Here is an 18,374-nt window from a genome sequence, read left to right as displayed (position 1 = left end):
TGCAACACTAAATGAGCGGCCACCCATCCTAACTCTCTGAAACCTCGGGATTATTGGATCTCCAGTATGGATTCAGGAAGGTCTGGGCACCATTGAGCAAGTTTTAAATCTGACCTTACTTATGGGTAAATACGTAAACGCTAAAGGTGGGTGATTGTACATGGCCTAAGTAGATCTAACATCAGCCTTCGACTGCGTAGGCCATTCGAAACTGTGGGGCATTTTAACAGCAATGGAAGTCGATCTCTCCTTCGTTAATTTTCTACGTGAAATGTACTCTAATGCTATGGCCAGAGTGCGATTTGGAGTGGGAGGAGAGTTGACTGCACCGTTTAGGGTTGAGCGGGGTGTCAGACAGGGTTGTGTCCTGGCCCCCTACCTTTTCACTCTCTACACTGATGGCTTTGAAGAAGTGTAATGTTATTATGGCATCGCCTTTGTCCATCCACCAAGTTAGTTCTCACCCAAAGTCTTTTGAAGGACTGTCTTGTACTCGAAAACTCTGCCAAGATTGGTTGGCTTCGATATGTTAAGAACTTTTTATATGACCTGGGCTTAGAGAAATACTACCATAACCCACCACTAATTGCAGAGCTCTCAAGGAAAAGGTTAAAAACCCTGTGCCTATACCATCTAGCGGATCTTCGACTGGCCTCTGAAGCTAACAAAACTTCGGTTCAGCCCTCTCTGCTGATCCAATCCTCACTAGTTATTCAGCCTTATCTGAACTGGAATTTAAGCAGCTATGACAGATTTTTGTTGACCCGTTTTAGGTTTAATATTTTCCATCGATTAGGTACCTTTCCAACTGTCAACAATTGGTCAAAGCTGCTATCCCGTTGCCCCTGTGATGGTGTCTCACCCCAATCTCTAATACATCTGACCTTTTTGTAAATTCTACATTGAACCCAGAAAGCGTTGGTTAGCTCAAATTTTAAAAAGTTTAGGCTTACGCCAATGTCATCCCGCTTTCATGGTCCTTCAACTCATGGACTCTGGTTGCTTAGAAGTAAATATTGCAAAATTTCTAATAAATGTTATTCGTCATAGAAGTAACCTATAACTGAAGATTGATGCACTTTAACCTTGCTTGTTGTATATACTTTTAACATGAATCATGAATTTTAATGTATCACCGGTTTTGTATTGTCTTTTTAAAAATTTCTGTATCATTTGTGATAATTGTAATTATATATGTATGTACTTTTATGGTTTTCTCCTAATTGAAACCGAATAAAGTACATTTTGACTTTGACATGTAAATGTTGCATTAGTCATCACTGTAATGTGGTTGTTAAAATGTAAATGCAATTTTCATGGTGATGTTATGACCAGAAAAAATAACATGAATACATAAGACCATAAGATCTCTGATTCGTTTTATTTATGTAGGGTATTCAAATATTGAATGTTAATAACAACTACGGCAGTGCATACTAGCGATTTCAGGTCAAATTGTTCCTGAATTTGTTTAGAGTTCCCAAGGTACTTGCCACCAACGTTTAGCCGTGCAACAAATAGAATCAGTCAGTGCTTGTTAATCCATTTTTTTCACAGCGCGGTTTTAGTCGCGCGCAGAAACACACTGCGCATCGTTTGCATCAAGTTTTCTATGCGCTTGCTATTAACACTGGGACCGGAGTTACCCATTTGTGAGAAAACCACTGGACTTTCTCAGGGTCCTAATCCCTCTCCTAAAGGCCAGTGTGCCTCTGGGATTCGCAGAAATGGCACCGACGCACTGCGCGCGCAGGGCTCCAGTGGCCTTTTCAAGTGAGAAGGGGTTAAGCAGCTTGTGTGCCTCGGCCCGGGAGGGTAAGTGGCTTGTGCGGCGGGTCTTTGCGGATTAGCAGGCCGAGGGTGTATACTGCTTAGGCAGGTTCCGAGGTCACTTGGGCACCTGACATCCACAGAACCGCCATGGTGTACCCGGAGCCCCTGGACCTGGCAGGAGCGGCGGCAGACCCAGGTAAGGGGTCCACGTGGGGTGCAAATGCCGATCTCAATTGAATAGAACTTAGGTAGTGGCGAATTTTAGACTCGTTTAGTCCCCATAAACCAGTTAAGGTCACTAATGAATCCTAATAGCATTTCGTAACAGATGGCAGCGCGCAGGACTTACTGTGTGAGCTGAGGCTGCGCTAACCTTCTAAAGCTGAACCCCTAGAATGTAAAACATGGACAGCCCTTCACCCTGTCACAGCAGTCCTTAAAAGTGAAACGAACCTATGGGGATTTATTAGCAAAAAAATAAAAAAGGATGGCCTGGAACCTCTGTGTCGAGGTTGGATCCGGAGCAATTTATAGACATGGCAGAAAATAACTTGCATACACGTCAGAAGGGACAGAAAATCACCTGCTCAGCAAAGTGATCAGGGCCATGTCAAATGTTGGGCAGGGGCTATGGAGGAACAGAGGGGACATTTTCCTGCAGTCTCAACGCTTTTTGTGCTGCAATATGCATTTGTAGATTTTGATGCATTAATGACGAGGCAGTTAACTGCGAACGTTATTATGTGGCGACATATGTTGAACCTCTCGTTTTTTTATTTGACATATGTGCTCGTGACATTTTGGGTTTACTGAAACATTTGTCGTACCTGAAAGCACCCCACATAAAAACCTCACATACTATATCTGAAGATATGTTAATGTGTTTCTATGTCAGAAAGATGATGACATTGCCATGTCCCTGTGGCGTTGTTTGTTGCAAGTGTTTTTATTTAGAAGTGTAGTGAGCTGTCTCGCCTGGCTATTTCCATCCATTGCCATTTTTTAATTCATAGCACATTCAATCAAAGGGGTCTGAGTAACCATCGCACCCGCCCTCTTGCACATTTGTATTCGAAATGTTTTCTGCTGCAAATATAAAAATTTCACGAGGCGCTTCCGGAAAAGGGTCCATAGATTTCCTCTGAATGAAACTTGTTACCCAGCTCAAATATAATGTCGCTTACGAGACAAAAGGCCGCCCCCAGAGGCAGGGAAACGATGGTATCTACAAAGGTAATTACGTCATTTCCAAACCAAAAGGAGGGCAGAGGTAGTGGGGCGAGAGTGATGGGTCTAACTAATGACGTCAGCAACAAGGCAACATGCCAGCACCAGAAGCATGGGGCAACAGCGTCAAGAAAGACAATGACGTAATTTAAAAGACAATCAGAACAGTATCAATATCAGGGAGGCAACCGTTGTTTCAAAGGTAATTACGCCATTTACAAGGCAAAAGGCCAGCCCCGGAAGCATCAGACAGAAGTATCACGACAGGTAATTACGTCATTTATTAGGTAAAAGGCCAGCACCAGAGGCAAGGGACACCATTATCAAGACATGTAATGACGTCATTTAAACGTCATAAGGCCAGGATCAATAGAAGGTTGGCAATATTAGCTTGAAATGTAATGGCGTGATGTACAAGACAAAAAGGCCAGTTTCAAAAGCATTGGACAACCGAATTCAGAAATGTAATGACGTCAAGTACGAGGCAAAAGGTCTGTTGCAGGAGCATGGGACAGAAATATGAAGAAAAGTAACGTCGAGAAGCGTGGTTGTACCACAGGAAAGAATGTCTGTTATGTTCTATTGGAGCTTGTAATACACACTCTCCCAAAAAACTCGCCTCCAGTGTGGTCCTATGAGGAAGACCGTAAGAGGATGCCGGGGGAGCTTCCAGGCCTCAAGCGAGATTTGGAGGAAAAGAGAACTTGGAGGTGCCAGGAAGACGTGTCCTTACTTCCTGGAGTGCTCTGGGCTCCAAGGGAGAAGCCTTCTCCGGAAAGCTAAAGTCCAGGGCACAACATTAGACTGCTCCACTGAGCCTATAGGCAGATGAGGGCCGTGTTAGGAACAGGTGGAATTTCAATTACACCAGAGTAATCAGAGTAAATTTTGGTAATTCCGCGTTACTCTTTGAATTACTGATAATATGAATTTACAATGATAACGTGATTACTCTCGCTCGCAAAGTTAAAAGTAATTTTAGGGAAACAAATCCTCCTGCAAGAGCACATTTAGTGAGCACGAGCGGCTGCTCGCTATTAATTCTTTGTTGCATTTAGCTCTATTTTTTAGCACAAAATGCATGCTTGCGTCCATATTGAACGCACAGGCACAATTTGCGCTAAGAAAATAATGAAAAATGCCTGAAGTAAGTTGGGGGAAAATCCTACCCCAGGAGCACATATAGCGCTGTTCGTGTTCTGATGCATTCAGGAAATTTCTTAGCATAAAAATACATTCTCGCACCCATTTTCGATGCAAGGGGTCATTATTGTGCTAAGAAATAGCACTAATTGCAGAATTACACTTATTGTGTAGTTATGTATAATCATTTGGAATTTTTCGGTAATTCCTTGTCATTATACTATGCTGAATCACTCAAGTTATGACCACCCCTAGGCTGTAAAAATAACCCTGGTACTTTGCATGTATGTATATGTATGTATGTTCTTGGTATGATTGCAGGCAGTATATGTAAGTAGTTAATTCCATAGTGTCTAAAACAATGGAATGCTGAAGGAGCAGTAAACAAATCATGGAATTAAACTTTAACCCTTAATACAGTGTTTCCCAAACTATGGGTCGGGCTCCTGAAAGTCAAAGCAATAATTAACGAGGCTTTTTAGGTTTCGACCTGGAGAGGGCACGCAGTGCCCCTCCCAGATCGAAAACTTTTGTCAACAGTATGGATGTTCGGACCGCCTCTGTTTCCCATTGGCTAGCTCCATAAATGGACGCTAGCCATTGGGAGACAGAGGCTGTCAATCACGCTTTCCTGTGAAAACGCGATTCGGGGGCGTTTCTCTGGCTTTTTTTAAGTCTTGCCCCTTTGTCCTGGGCCGCGCTGTCATTGGCTGCCGGCCCGGGACACCCCTGTGACGTCATTCCCCGGGCCGCGCTGTGATTGGCTGGCCGGCCCGGGACCTGACTTGTTTATTTTCTGTGTTCCTCTGTTTGTGTGAATTTTTTTCACTTCCTGTGTGTATAGCAGTAGTGCAATAAATAGAACAAAACCGACAAGTGAACGTGTTGACTGGCACACACAATGGAAGGTGCCTGGCTCGTATTAGCATTTAAATTACAGATTGTGTCCTCTTCTATATTAAATTAGTCATTGTCGGGTTGTTTGCAAGATACTACTGTGTAACCCGCTGCCCCGTATTCGATTGTTAACATATCGTATATATTACTTCTTTGTGTGGAGTATCGGAGTACAAGCATGTATGAAATAACCAACCCCTTTCTATTAAGTTGGACATCTTGCCGTTGGTTACACTTAAAACGTGCCTGGGACTATTTTTATTCGATTAGAGTGACATTAACCAACTCCTAAACCCGGGCGGAAACCCAGCACTGCTTCGGTTGTCACTTGAATGTAAAAATTTACAACCTCGTGCACAAGAGGGACATCGATTGAACGCCACTGTTCACTTCTATTTCTCCCGCCATTTTTTCCTTTCTTGTTTACTCCTTACCATTCCCACATAGTTAAAAACCGCCATACTTACCGATGATTCCTGAAGACTGGCGTAGTTTCACTGTTCTTTTTTTTGTTTGCACCATCGGAGAGAGGCTCACTTGAACACTGTCCTAGTTAAAGTGGCTTTAAAGATCGGCATTCATTGCGTGATTATCCTCTCTCCTTTTAAAATTCGCCCTGCCCGGAGGAGACCCTCGAAGGAGTGTAGGGGAGTGCTATTGACGCCTCTGCTTCCAAGATCTGCTGGGCGAGCAGGTTGTTAACTTACCTTTGTGGAGACTCGATGCCCTTCCTTCTGCTCAGAGGCGGAGATGTAACCCTTTCGGCTGTCAGCAGGATAAGCGCCAAAGCTGAAATAATATCAAAGTGTATTAAAGTACACTATTGTAAAAAGAGCAGCCCATACCAAAGTGTGGCATTCATGCGCTGAGCACTTATTTGAATGAAGTGTTTATTTTGACTGCTTTAGATGTTGATACTGTGGTAACAGTAATTCCGTGTTTGATGCGAGCTCGAATAACCAGAATAGCTGGCCACCTTGGTTTCTGTTGACAGCATACCTTTTGTTATGTATTGGTGGCAACCAGGAAAAAGATTGGAAGCTCTTAAAAAAAAATGAGTGACTACATGTGACGGTCGGGTCGTAAGAACAAATTCGAGTTTTGTAATCGGTATGTTTTTTTTGTTGTTTTTTTTGCACCGCACTTTTTTGGGTTTTGTCCTGTTTCTTCTATTTAGTGAAAGTCAGTAGACATTTAAAGATTATTCCCACCTCACATGTTTTCCTAGTTGCGTGTTGTTTTTAGGTCGCAGGCTACCAGACAATACAGCTGTCTGGTTTGCTAAAAATATCTTGGAGACATTCAGAAAGTTGACATAGGAATTCATTCTGCCCGTGGCTTTGCAACTCACATTTTCTTGTTTTTATCTAGTGTTAGTAAAAGTGGTTGCATCTGAGCTCGGCTGCTGGCTGAGATTACCCAAATCGCTTTTTTGGGGGGGAAACAGGGATGGACTGCTAGTCGTTTCTTTGAAGTGTTCAGTAATTAGTCTGCTGACTTCGAGGAGCCAAATGACCCACCCCCTGGGCCAGGTTGCCCTCCAAAGCCCTGATGGTACGGCTGCTGCCTTTGATGAGCCACCATCCCCTGCTGACGAAAAACAGCTTCTGGGCATCTTAAACAAGCAGAAAAACAAATAATGTCCGAGTGATCAGACTGTCCTGTCCCAAGGACCCTCCACTGCTTATAGCAGGACTTGGGCTGCATATGTGAAGGCTATCACCCGCTCCTTGAGCAGTTCACACCTCCGTTTAGAGTTGCACTTTAACACTTTCGGTATCGTTCTTGACGTCACGTTTGTTCTCCTTTTATCGACATCGAGAGGATGAAAGACCGGTCCAGCCGTTTTCACATTGAAAGCTGTGATCAGATTGCACTCGGTACCTACAGTATTCGAGTTTTATCTTTCTGCAGCTAATTACTGGGTGACAGCCCTTTTTATTTTTTAATACATGGGTCGTGTCGTCAGGCTTGGTAGCCAAGATACAGGGGGTGAGGAAATTTGACCAACTGGTAAAATGGAGAAGCAGTGAGTCCCCTGGGTTTACTGGCTCCTGGTCACTACCTGTGAATAAGCAGACAGTGAGGGAGCAGGCTTACACAACAGTTGGCCCAGTGTAGCAGGTTTTGGGGAACAGCTTGTCATTCATTAATAACTGCCAACTCTGGAGCTGGGGAACCAGGCTCGAGTCTCGGCGTCTGCTCAACATCCTGTGATTCTTGGCAAATCACCCCAAAATGATTGTGTCTGGTGTAATGTAACTGGTGCTCATGCAAAGAGCTCCAATACATTCGGGTCGAGTTTGTGCTACATAATACTGCCCCAAAAAATGGTAATGAATACTGGTAAATTCTTATTTTTTTCTCCATGGTTATATATTTATTTTCTGAGAACCCGCGTCCCTGCTCCCATTAAATATGGGGGTGATTCATGGAAAAGTACAGGAGCAAATCTGTGTGTTTCCAGGGTTGGGGACTTAATGCACGAGGCAAGTAAATATCCATAAACTACAAAGTGTAAGCATGTTCACCCTGCTTCGGAAACATATCTGGCACGAGCAGGGTTTTTCATTTACTTATGCAGGGTGCCCCACCAAACAGCCCTTGATCCTACTTTTAACGCTAAACATGCGAGCACTGCATTTCCTCCGCCATACAAGTTACCGCACCTTAAATACATAATATTCCACCAGTGCTCATTCTGTGAGCAACGAGGTGGAATCAATGCTTGCAAAAAAGCTTTTATTGCACGTGTGTTCCACTTGTGTGCCAAAAAAGACTGTAAATCGGGTCAAAAGTTTAGGAAAGATGGTTGAGCGTGACACGGAGTATTAGAATGGAGAAATCCCAGCTCTCTTAATTGGATATTAAATGAGCGACCCGCAGACCGAACTTGCGCATGCGCGGTTTATCTTGCTGTCAGTTCCCCGGGGATAGCAGGTTAATGGTTACATGGTAAAATTAAAACAGGTTGGGAGAGAGGCAAGGGTATAACTCAGTGGACTTGACAAAGACCCCTCGGCCTTCGAGCGCTCTAAGTTACACTGGATCTCAGCTGTCTGCACTGGGGCGAAGATAGCTCAGTGGGTTGGGTCCTTGCTGCCTAGAACTGCGTGTAACGTGAAAAACACGGCCTGGCTGACTCAGTGTATCACCCTTTTCCGATTTAGGAAATTAGTCGATTAATGATGCATACTTAAAGTGCCAATTAAACAACTGGTATGTGCTTTACACATGGTTTAGGTTATAGAGCTGGGTGAGTTTTGGATTCATTCTCAGTGATGAAAACTGAACCCTGTCAGCATATACCTGCCCCGCCATCTCACCAACTGTGGCATGGTCGCATTTGTTGGGGTATCGCCATCTCAGGAGATGTGCCGGAAGAGCCCCGGACCCCCAAACACCCGGCTGTGCTTGCTCTCTTGCCCCCTGGTTGTGCTTGCTCTCCTGCCCCCTGGTTGTGCTTGCTCTTCTGCCCCCTGGCTGTGCTTGCTCTCCTGCCCCCTGGTTGCTTGTGCTTGCTCTCCTGCCCCTACCCCCTGGTTGCTTGTGCTTGCTCTCCTGCTCCTGCCCCCTGGTTGCTTGTGCTTGCTCTCCTGCCCCTCGTTGCTTGGGCTTGCTCTCCTGCCACTGCCCCCTCGCTGTGCCTGCTCCCCTAACCCTTCGTGGTCATTGCTACCCTGCCCCCTCGTTCGTTGTGCTTGCTCTCCTGCCCCCTGTGTGTGGGTGCTAATGCAATAGGTCTCGCATATGCAAACGATTAAGCTATTGGCAATGTAAATGACAATGCTATTTATTTAGGATTTTAAAAAAAAATTATGTCATGAGCAATGCCAATAGCTCTACCTTTAATAATGCCGAGACCATTGCATTGCAAATGCTTGTTACTCATTTCAGTCCCTTTTTCACCCTTGCGGTAAACCCCACAAGTTCTGGCACATTCTGTCTTTGCCAAAGCAAACATATTGCCTTCGCTCTTGCTGTTTAGCTTCGGCAAAAAAAAGTTTAAACAAGCATTGGAAATGCAATAGGTCTCGCATTAGAAGAGTTGGAGTTATTGGTCTCGTAAATGACATATTTTATTTATTTGTTGGTTTTTAAAATTGCTAAATTGATGGCTTTGTCATTTACAATGCCAATAGTTATAACTTTCGCGAATGTGACACCTATAGCATTTGGAATGCTACATGTTTTGTATTTACGTAACTTAGATGGCAGCTCTGGTCGTTAGGCCACATCTCTAGAGAGCAGGAGAGTGCAGCAGGGGAGAGAAGCACAGCAATGCAATAGGTCTCGCATTAGGAAAGTTTGAGCTATTGGTATTGTAAAGGAGACATTTGTTATTTATGTGCTTCTTTTGGAAATAGCGAATTAATAGCTTTGTTATTTACAATGCCAATATTTTTATCTTTCGCAAATGTGACACCTATTGTAACACAATATGTGTTGTGAGGGTGAGTGAGGGTGAGGGTGAGGGGTTGAGGGTGAGGGGTTGAGGGTGAGTGAGGGTGAGTGAGGGTGAGGGGTTGAGGGTGAGTGAGGGTGAGTGAGGGTGAGTGAGGGTGAGGGGTTGAGGGGGAGGGGTCGAAGGTGAGGGTTTGAGGGTGAGTGAGGGTGAGGGGTTGAGGGTGAGTGAGGGTGAGGGGTTGAGGGTGAGTGAGGGTGAGTGAGGGTGAGGGGTTGAGGGTGAGTGAGGGTGAGTGAGGGTGAGGGTTGAGGGTGAGTGAGGGTGAGGGTGAGTGAGGGTGAGGCTGAGGGGTTGAGGGTGAGTGAGGGTGAGTGAGAGTGAGGGTGAGGCTGAGGGGTTGAGGGTGAGTGAGGGTGAGTGAGGGGTTGAGGGTGAGTGAGGGTGAGTGAGGGTGAGTGAGGGTGAGTGAGGGTGAGGGTGAGGGGTTGAGGGAGACTAGAGCAAAGAAGCGGGGTGGGGCTACAGGCAGCATAGTTAAGGACTACAGCGCCCGGCAAGCCGTTCGTATCTGTGACGTGGTTACGTCATCCAGACTGTAACTGCGTAGTCAATAAGAGACGGCAATGGGAAGTAAACTAACTGAATGTCCGTCACTCGAAAAAAACGGATACGCTACTGTAGTATGGCGGAAGAAGCTGAACATAATGGCCATATTGAAATGTTTACGTGTTTCGCTATTTTAAAAAAGCGATACACTCAGAAATAAGTTAAACAAAGCAAGGTAATTTTTGTCTAATACATTAAATGTAGATTTATTTTTGGTATTTAAAAAAAAAAGATGATTCTGTACATACAAGATTAGAAAAAGAAAAAATACATACTTTGAACGAACAGAGTCGTTGCTTTCATATATTAAACTAATCACAGAACTCTAGCAGAATAATTTTTACAATAAGGCGTTGTATATATGTGGTATTAAACTACTGGCCTGTCCCTCTGTTCACCCTAACGGGCGAATCTTGTATACCGTACATTTCCTTGACTTAGAGAGCACATACCGACCGTCGCACACGTAAAGGACTCTTTCAATATGTGTTATCAAATGTTATACGGCAAGTAGAAATGCTACGTTTGAAAAACTACCAACATCCAAGTGGAAACGCTTTAAGGGCATAAAGATCGTGGTTTTTATGCTGTTACATACAAAATTATAAAACACAAATATCGGCCGAAATATTTAAAATATTATACTAAATGATGGAAACAGGTAATAAAAACAGATTTATTACATAAAAAGCGGTGTGGAATCTTGCAGTATACGAATATGATCAGTTGATGTGCCATTTACATGACTGAAAGCTACATTCAAACATGGCGGCTTCATTTGACTTCTTACGAATAAGGTCCTCTGCGTGCTAGTCTCATTGTAGGTACATGGCTTTAGTAGGGTAGCGGGGAGAGGGAACAGACGGAGGGAAGGCAGATAAGGGGAGGGGGGAGGAGAAATGCGACACGGCGGGCAGGGGAGGGGGCGGAGCGGGGGCCTGGAGTGCGGCTGAGGGTACTGATGTGCACGCGCTTTTAAGCTCAATGCGCATGCGCATTGAGCTTAAAAGTCACGGGCACTGCAAAGAATCGCCACGATTCCTTGCAAGTTGGATAAAGAGTGGATAAGCCCCCATAGTCTCGCTTGCTCGATGCGCATGCGCATCGACAGGCGAGACCTAAAAATGAGAAAGCTGTACCGCTCAGCCAAAAAGCAAATCAAGCAATGCTGCTTAGACACGCAGACGCCATTAAGCATGAGCAACGTATGCATCAAGATGCAACAACAGCCGAGAGGCACTGCACATGCATAGGTCATGTCAAGAGGCAACTGTAGTTAACAGACGCACCAAACAAGCATTTGCAATGCAATAGGTCTCGCATTAGGAAAGTTTGAGCTATTGGTCTTGTAAATGACAATTTTTTAGGTTTCGCCTGGCGTTTACTGCGCAAGCAGTATCGCGCAGGCGAAAACTTTTGTTTAAAAGTATGGAGCTTTCTCCCGCCTCTGTCTTCCATTGGCTAGCTCCATAAATGGAGGCTAGCCATTGGAAGACAGATCTGTCCGTCAATGCCGGAGCAGATTCGGGGGCGTTCCGGCGATTTTTAGGCATTCAGCCCCTTTGGTAACGTCATTGCGGTGGTGGGCGGTTCCTATTTTTTTTGGGGGGAAGGTTTGTTTTGGTCATTGCAGGCCGACCGCCGCCGGAAGAAGTCCAGGTGAGTGCTTTTTCTTGCCTTCTGCTTTGCCTTTCTTGCCGTTTGCCGTTCCCGCCCCCCTCCCGCTGTCCGCGCCTTTCCCGCCCCCCTCCCGCTGTCCGTGCCTTTCCCGCCCCCCTCCCGCTGTCCGTTCCTTTCTCGCCCCCCCTCCCGCTGTCCGTGCCTTTGGCCCCCCCCTCCCGCTGTCCGTGCCTTTGGCCCCCCCTCCCGCTGTCCATGCCTTTCCCCCCCCCTCTCCCGCTGTCCGTGCCTTTCCCGCCCCCCCCCCGCTGTCCGTGCCTTTCCTTGTCTAAAATAAGATTCTAAATTTACTTTTGCATTACAATAAGAAGTGATCAAAGGCACACAGTGCGAGCATTTACGGTGCAAACATTTAGGTAGGTTTCAAAAGCTCGGTATCTGATCCCGGAAATGCTTACATGTGTTTAATTATTCAGACTGCGTGCTCAGATGGCTACAGTATGCAAATGAAATATGCGTCTCTGCTGGAAAAACTGGCTTGCACAACCCTGCATGATCCAGAGTTACATGCAGCGTGATGCAGAAGCAAAGGATATTTCAATTTATTTTTAGGTAAAAGGAGGCTATTTTTTCAATGGTCAGCGCCGGTGAGAGAGAATTCCTCTTAGCAGGAGGAAGGTTTCCCCAGCATCCGAGCAGCTGTGTCTGTGTAGGCCTGTCTAGTCTGTCCTTCCCTTGCGTGCCCTTCCACTGCCCGCTCCGAGCACTTTAAGCGGTCTCCAGTAGCCCCTCTTTTCTATCAGTGCTATTTCTTGTGCGTGAGACACTACACTTGTATCCCTAATGTGCTTGGTCTTCAGCTTTGCCCTCTCATTCGGAATTCCCTCCTCTGTATCGCCCCCCCCTCACCTCCCCCCTCTGTTTCTGCCAAAGGCCTTTTTGAAATCATTCCGATTGATAGAAAGCCAAGAGGCCCTCCGAGATGAATACATTATTCAAATTAAGAGCTGACCTTTCCCACGGAGTGTCCCGTGACCTGTGAAATATTTCTACCTGCTGCAGGGGAATGCTGTGGGGTTGGGGTGGTGGCCTCGGGGGTCGGGCCCGTTTTTCCTGTCGTTCTTTGGTCCGGGGGAGATTGTTGGCGCCTCGGCCAGGAGCTGGAGGGCACTCTCCTGGGTGCTGGCTGGCACGCCACTAATTCAGGGCACTCTGCTTGCCCTTGGGCTAGCCTCGGATTCTGGCTTCAGTTGAGCATACAAATTCACCAAGCCTAGGAAATCCTTGCTGGAAGGAAACAGCTTACCTGGAGATGTACACGTAAATTCGTGGGTTATGAAGCTGAGTGGAACAATGCACGTGCTGCACAAATCTATCTGCAAGCAGCAAATCACAGATTTAAATCTCAAGGTAGTAGGGGGGGTAAGGCAGCAGCTTTGGGAGTGCGGGGGCACTACGTGAAAATGTCGGGCTAGGACTGGCCAGGAACCCGGAGTTTAGGCAGCTCTGGCTGTTACGCCACATCATCTCCCCTGTATGATTTGTGCCGGGGGACACAGGCATCTGCTGGTCAGTAATGCCCTCCAGCTTTAAGAGAGAGGCTTATCGGGACGAACAGAAGGGTCTTCTTCGGAGAAAGGTGATGGTACAGCCATTTAATGGGAACGACGTGGGCAAAATCAAACAACCAGGGCAGCCTTACAGCCTGAGACCAAAGACAGAGCTGGACACCAAGTAGGATTCTGTTTCAGAAGATATTTTAACCATTCTTAAAACGGTCTGCCCAATGCTCCAAGTCTTTTCAATTGTAAACCCTATAACATGATTATGTTGTGCAAATATGTGGCATTGTTTTATCAATTTTGAGTCTGTAAGTGTATATGCAACTCCAGTTTTACAAGCCATTGCATTTACGCAAGTTTGAGCTATTGCCAATGTAAATGACAATGCCATTTCTTTATCTGTTTTCAAAACCAACACATAAAAACAAATTTTGTCATTTACAATGCCAATAGCTCTAACTTTTCCAAAGGCGAAACCGTTGCATTGTAAATGCTTGTTAAATTCTGTGTTGAACTTGTCACACTTGGTGTTTCAAAAAGTCATTTGTCGGCCTGCTTTATTATTTTACCATGAGGATTGGTGTTTACTTTTCTTTATCTCACTGCAAAATGAGAAGAGTTTTTAAAGTGAATTATGTGACAATGTAGGATGTTGTTTTTTGTAAAACACAACAAAATGTAAATACCTGTAAATGAAGTGTTTGCATCCAGCAATTGGAAAAGCAAAAATTAAACACTTTTTTTTGTAATTCTGAAGTGTGCAAGAAGCAGAGATTTTAATATGATCGAAACCAATCAAGGCCCTTACTTGGTGATGCACAAACAATACATTTTCACAGTAACCCGACTTCAACGCATTATCAATTGTATGCTATATAGTTTTATCAGTTAAACTGTATGTCTGTGCAAATTGAGTGGCCATTTCAATGGAAAAAGTGCTGTCTGTAGATGACAATGTTCTATCACACTATGCTTTAGTTACATTAAAAAATCGCCTCATCTCATGGCCACTAATGGTAGGTGGGTCGCAGAAAATGTGTTGTTTGAAAAAGTGGATCGTGGTTCTAAAAAGGTTGGGAACCACTACCTTAATATGTTCTTAAGTTTTGTTAAACAATTGAGCCTGCCTTATTCTCCATTTGTTGTCCATTAATCAGGACAAAGTCGGTGTTTAAAGAGACAGTGTGTGAAATTAGAATGAAACTATAAGAGGCAGCCTGCTTCCGTCTGCCGCACTAGAAAAAGCAGACATAGCCATTTACACTTAACGTTGATTTTCTTGGCTAAATTATTTTCTTCAGATCTCAGTCTGTTTCCCAAAGCAGCGTGGGCATGAATGGTTGGCCTGGAGGGAGAAGGCAGATCGGTTGGCAAGGTGGAGATCATGGAGCCTGCTGCCCAGCACTCCCTGGACAACGGTAGGTGCCAGCTGGCGCACACTTGATGAGTGGTGGAATCTTTGATAGAGCCATTGCTGAGATTAAGAGACACAACAGTATAAATCAAACTCCCCTTTTTCAAACCATGTAATTGTGGTTGTTCAGTGTGTTTTTGTACGGCAGTCAATAAAGCCAATGTGGCTACAGTAGAGCGCTGCAGTTAATGTGAGGAATGGTATTAGTGAATTATAGTTTTAAACTAGTATTGACAAAGCCAGTGGGGCTGGCTTGCATTTTGAGTCCTGACTAAAGCATAAAAAGCACCGCTCAATGCACAAGCTAAGCAAAAAAAAATTTGTTTGTGTAAAATGTATATGTGAGATAAATACTTAAATCTGTAATGAGTCAGTGTCCTCTTGAGATGTAAATATTTATCTACTTGATGTATTATATAGGGTAAGCAGGTGCAATATAACTTCTTGGGGACAGGGGTTGTTCTCAAGAAGAGAAAATCTATCTAGTTCAGTTAGGAAGCTTCAGCGTGGTGGGGGATATAGGGTAGGCGTATGTACAATGTATTGGTTCCTTCACTCAGAAGTGAAAGTGCTTACTAATCATAATGTAAGTCTATCACTGGATTTTCCATCAACCATCTGCATAGGTAGTGGCAACACTGATTTCCCTCCTACAGCACCCTGAGCTCCTCCTCCCTCCCAGGATCTAGTTAATGGCGCTGCTGTCTCACCAAATGCAAGCTTGTCTGTCCCTGGACCCTGGCACCACAAAACAAGGAAGGAGCATTAACATGCACGTCCTTCAAATTCTCATGTACTTTCCACAACCTACACCCACCACTCTTGCACCAAGAGAACCCCACTCGCTAACACTCACACAAATCTGCCAGCCGCTTGTGCTCACACAGCGTAAACACCTCCACACAACATGACGCACTTGCATGCTTGTTCCTTCACACCCCTCGCTTACCAAACATGCCACTGAAATTTGGAACCTACTGCGCGATCACACTCCGGACATGTTCTTCCTCACAGAAACAAGGCTAAAACCACCATCATGCATCGCTACAGAGCTCGCTCAGGAGGCAGGAGGTTCTCTGTGAACGTAGCCAAGATCTGGAATGATCTTCCTGCAGCTCTCCCTCTGGAACCCTGTCTCCAGAGGTTTCGGAAATCTTTAAAGACATTCCTTTTTCCACGAGGAATATGAGTCCGCTGTCTGAGGAACTTGGAAGCTAGCTGTGTGTATCAGCGCTGGGACGCTCTTGGGCAGCCATGCGCTTAAGAAATCCAATTTCATTTCATTTCATTTCATTTCATCCCCACTGGCTACAAGATCTCCAGGAAGACCATCAGTACAAAGCTGAAGGTGGAGACACCATCACATTCAAAGATACCACCAGCTACACCCCCCTAGAAGTACACCCTCACAAGCTACATGGAATTTCTCACTTTCAAGATAAACATCACAGCCAACTTCTCCCTGGCGGCAACCCTTATACACAGACCACAAGGACGCCGCACCAATTTCGACGGCGACATCATGGACTTCGTCAAACCCCTCCTCATCAATGCCAGCACCTTCATCCTCCTCTCTTAGCTTTCACTTAAAAGACTACACCAACCCAAATTCGAGGGGCATTCTAGAAATATTTTGAAACCTTGGCCTTACCGATCAAGTTAACCAAACTGACCTACACTGCTGGACACATGTTGGACCCGATTTTCTTCTCAATCAGCAACATCACAGTCGACAAGCCTGCCACCAAGACCTGAACAGACCATGCCCTCATCAGTTGTACAACAGCGAGAGTCGGCAGAGAAGCGCCACGCTCCGAAGAGACAAGCTGAAATCCAAGACTGCAAAGCTCCTCTGCCCGTGGATTCCGCGGACCGTCTGTTCCGCGATGACTACGCTGTGACGAAGAGAATTGAGAAACCGAGCAGCGAGCAGCGACAGCACTAGCAGTAATTCAAGACTGCTGGCCCACGTTTCAACCCGGCTACCTTGGGACCCACCCCAGCGTCCCCTGTACTTTACATGTACAACCAGACATGCTGAATCGCCTCCGCTGAGATTGGGTGTAATACGATGTCCCACAGCACCTACAGCGAGCCCTGATGAAGACCTGATTAAATAATTCTTCCTGTCAAGAATCCTATAGGTCGAAATGCGTAGGCTCAACCTTAGAGCCAGGAGAAACTAATGCCCTATGATCCAGTTAAAATAATTTGGACTTATCGTGAGAGATGTATCTCACAACAAGGCATATAATCACCCATTAAATAAGTACCTTTCCCTGGCTATACGCAGGACAACTCAATATTCCCTTGAGGGTAAAACTGTTAACATACCCCTAGGACACCCACGTAATTTTTCAGTCAAACCGACAGTAGGACCTTGCTATTAATTGTATCACTGTGTATTGTCGATATTTGTATCCATTTTTTTCAATCACTATGTGTTGGTTATTTTTTTCACGTTGATTTATTCTTTAAGTCAGCAAGTTATTAGTTGTTGTAAATATATATCGAATGTGCTACATGATATAAGGAGATACTCAAAATGAAATGTTTACACCCAATGTGTACCTATTTGAAAAAATGTGTAAATTAAGGTGCTTAAAGTATTTAAGCGTTCATTGTCAATAAATAGGACATTGACTTAAAATAATTTGTGAGATCTATGGTGTCAGAGGCATTGTTCACTTTTATCATATTCACTTTGATTCCAGCCTCTGATTTCCTTAACAGAATCAATCCCCTGTGATTTTTGTTAAACTCATCAGTTTCAACACACCCACCTACCTACCACTACCAGAACTGCTCACCATAGCTGAAAAAGAATCACAGAAGAAGAGTGGGCTTCTGCCTTCACCGGGCATTGACCCAAGCACACCAGCAACTTACTAAAAACCATTAAGAACTTCAACAGATTGAAAACTGCATGCACCAACAGCCTTGCTTCCCTCAAGTGCCCCCCAATGGCAAGCACCCGACCAGTTGATACACAGAGGAACTCAGGCTGACGCAAAGCCATTGCAGTAACTGGAGCACAAATGGAGAACAAGAAGTCAAGACACCACAGATAAATACATCTTCAAATTTGCCTAAGATGCTAGCACCAGCAGATACAGAACACCAAGCATACAGCTCTTGCATATCACATCAGTGCCTGCACTAACAGCAGCAAGGACAGCTCCAGCATCATCAAAGGTATCACAGTGCATCCTGCCACCTCCTGAAACATCACCACCTCACAAGACCTATGCAACACATTCTTGGAATCCTTCTGTAACAAAATCACTTCCATATACAGCAACTTCGACCCTTAACCAGGATCCATCACCATTGCAGCTCAACTTCTCATCTGGGCCAAGAAAAAAACTCCTGTCTTTGTGGCCCGCCATCAACACTGTTGAAATCGCTGCTACCATGAAGACCATCCACTTTGGCCCCCCCCCCCCCATTTGATACTTACCCCCACAATGCCTTCACCAAAGGACTCTTACCAATCAGCAATGCACTGACACCCATCAGCCATATTCCTGGACACTTGCAGTTGTCTTCTCCCTGTTCAAGAAACCAGCCACTGACCCAGTCAGGTTTCCCAGCTACAGACCCATCTTCCTCTCACCATACCCAACAAAGGACTTAGAGAAACTAATCAACTGTTGTGTATGAATGTAGGATCCTAGTGTAATTTTCCAGATTCATGCCCATATATAGGCATAGAAATCATAAC

General features: G+C 45.0%; 1 protein-coding gene across 1 annotated transcript in view; it reads left to right on the top strand.

Annotated features, from left to right (window-relative positions):
* The first annotated feature begins 1,875 nt into the window (after positions 1-1,875).
* Positions 1,876-18,374, top strand: part of MPP4 (MAGUK p55 scaffold protein 4) — a 296,409-nt gene continuing 279,910 nt past the window's right edge. Inside the window, exons 1-2 of the mRNA XM_086958555.1 lie at positions 1,876-1,969; positions 14,538-14,654. Coding sequence (XP_086814681.1) covers positions 14,573-14,654 — 82 coding nt within the window. The 5' untranslated portion in view covers positions 1,876-1,969; positions 14,538-14,572. The remainder of the gene's footprint in view (positions 1,970-14,537; positions 14,655-18,374) is intronic.

The sequence above is a fragment of the Lissotriton vulgaris genome, chromosome 2_1, assembly GCF_964263255.1.
Source record: "Lissotriton vulgaris chromosome 2_1, aLisVul1.2, whole genome shotgun sequence".
NCBI lineage: Eukaryota > Metazoa > Chordata > Amphibia > Caudata > Salamandridae > Lissotriton > Lissotriton vulgaris.
This window is presented reverse-complemented; position numbering and strand designations above follow the sequence as displayed.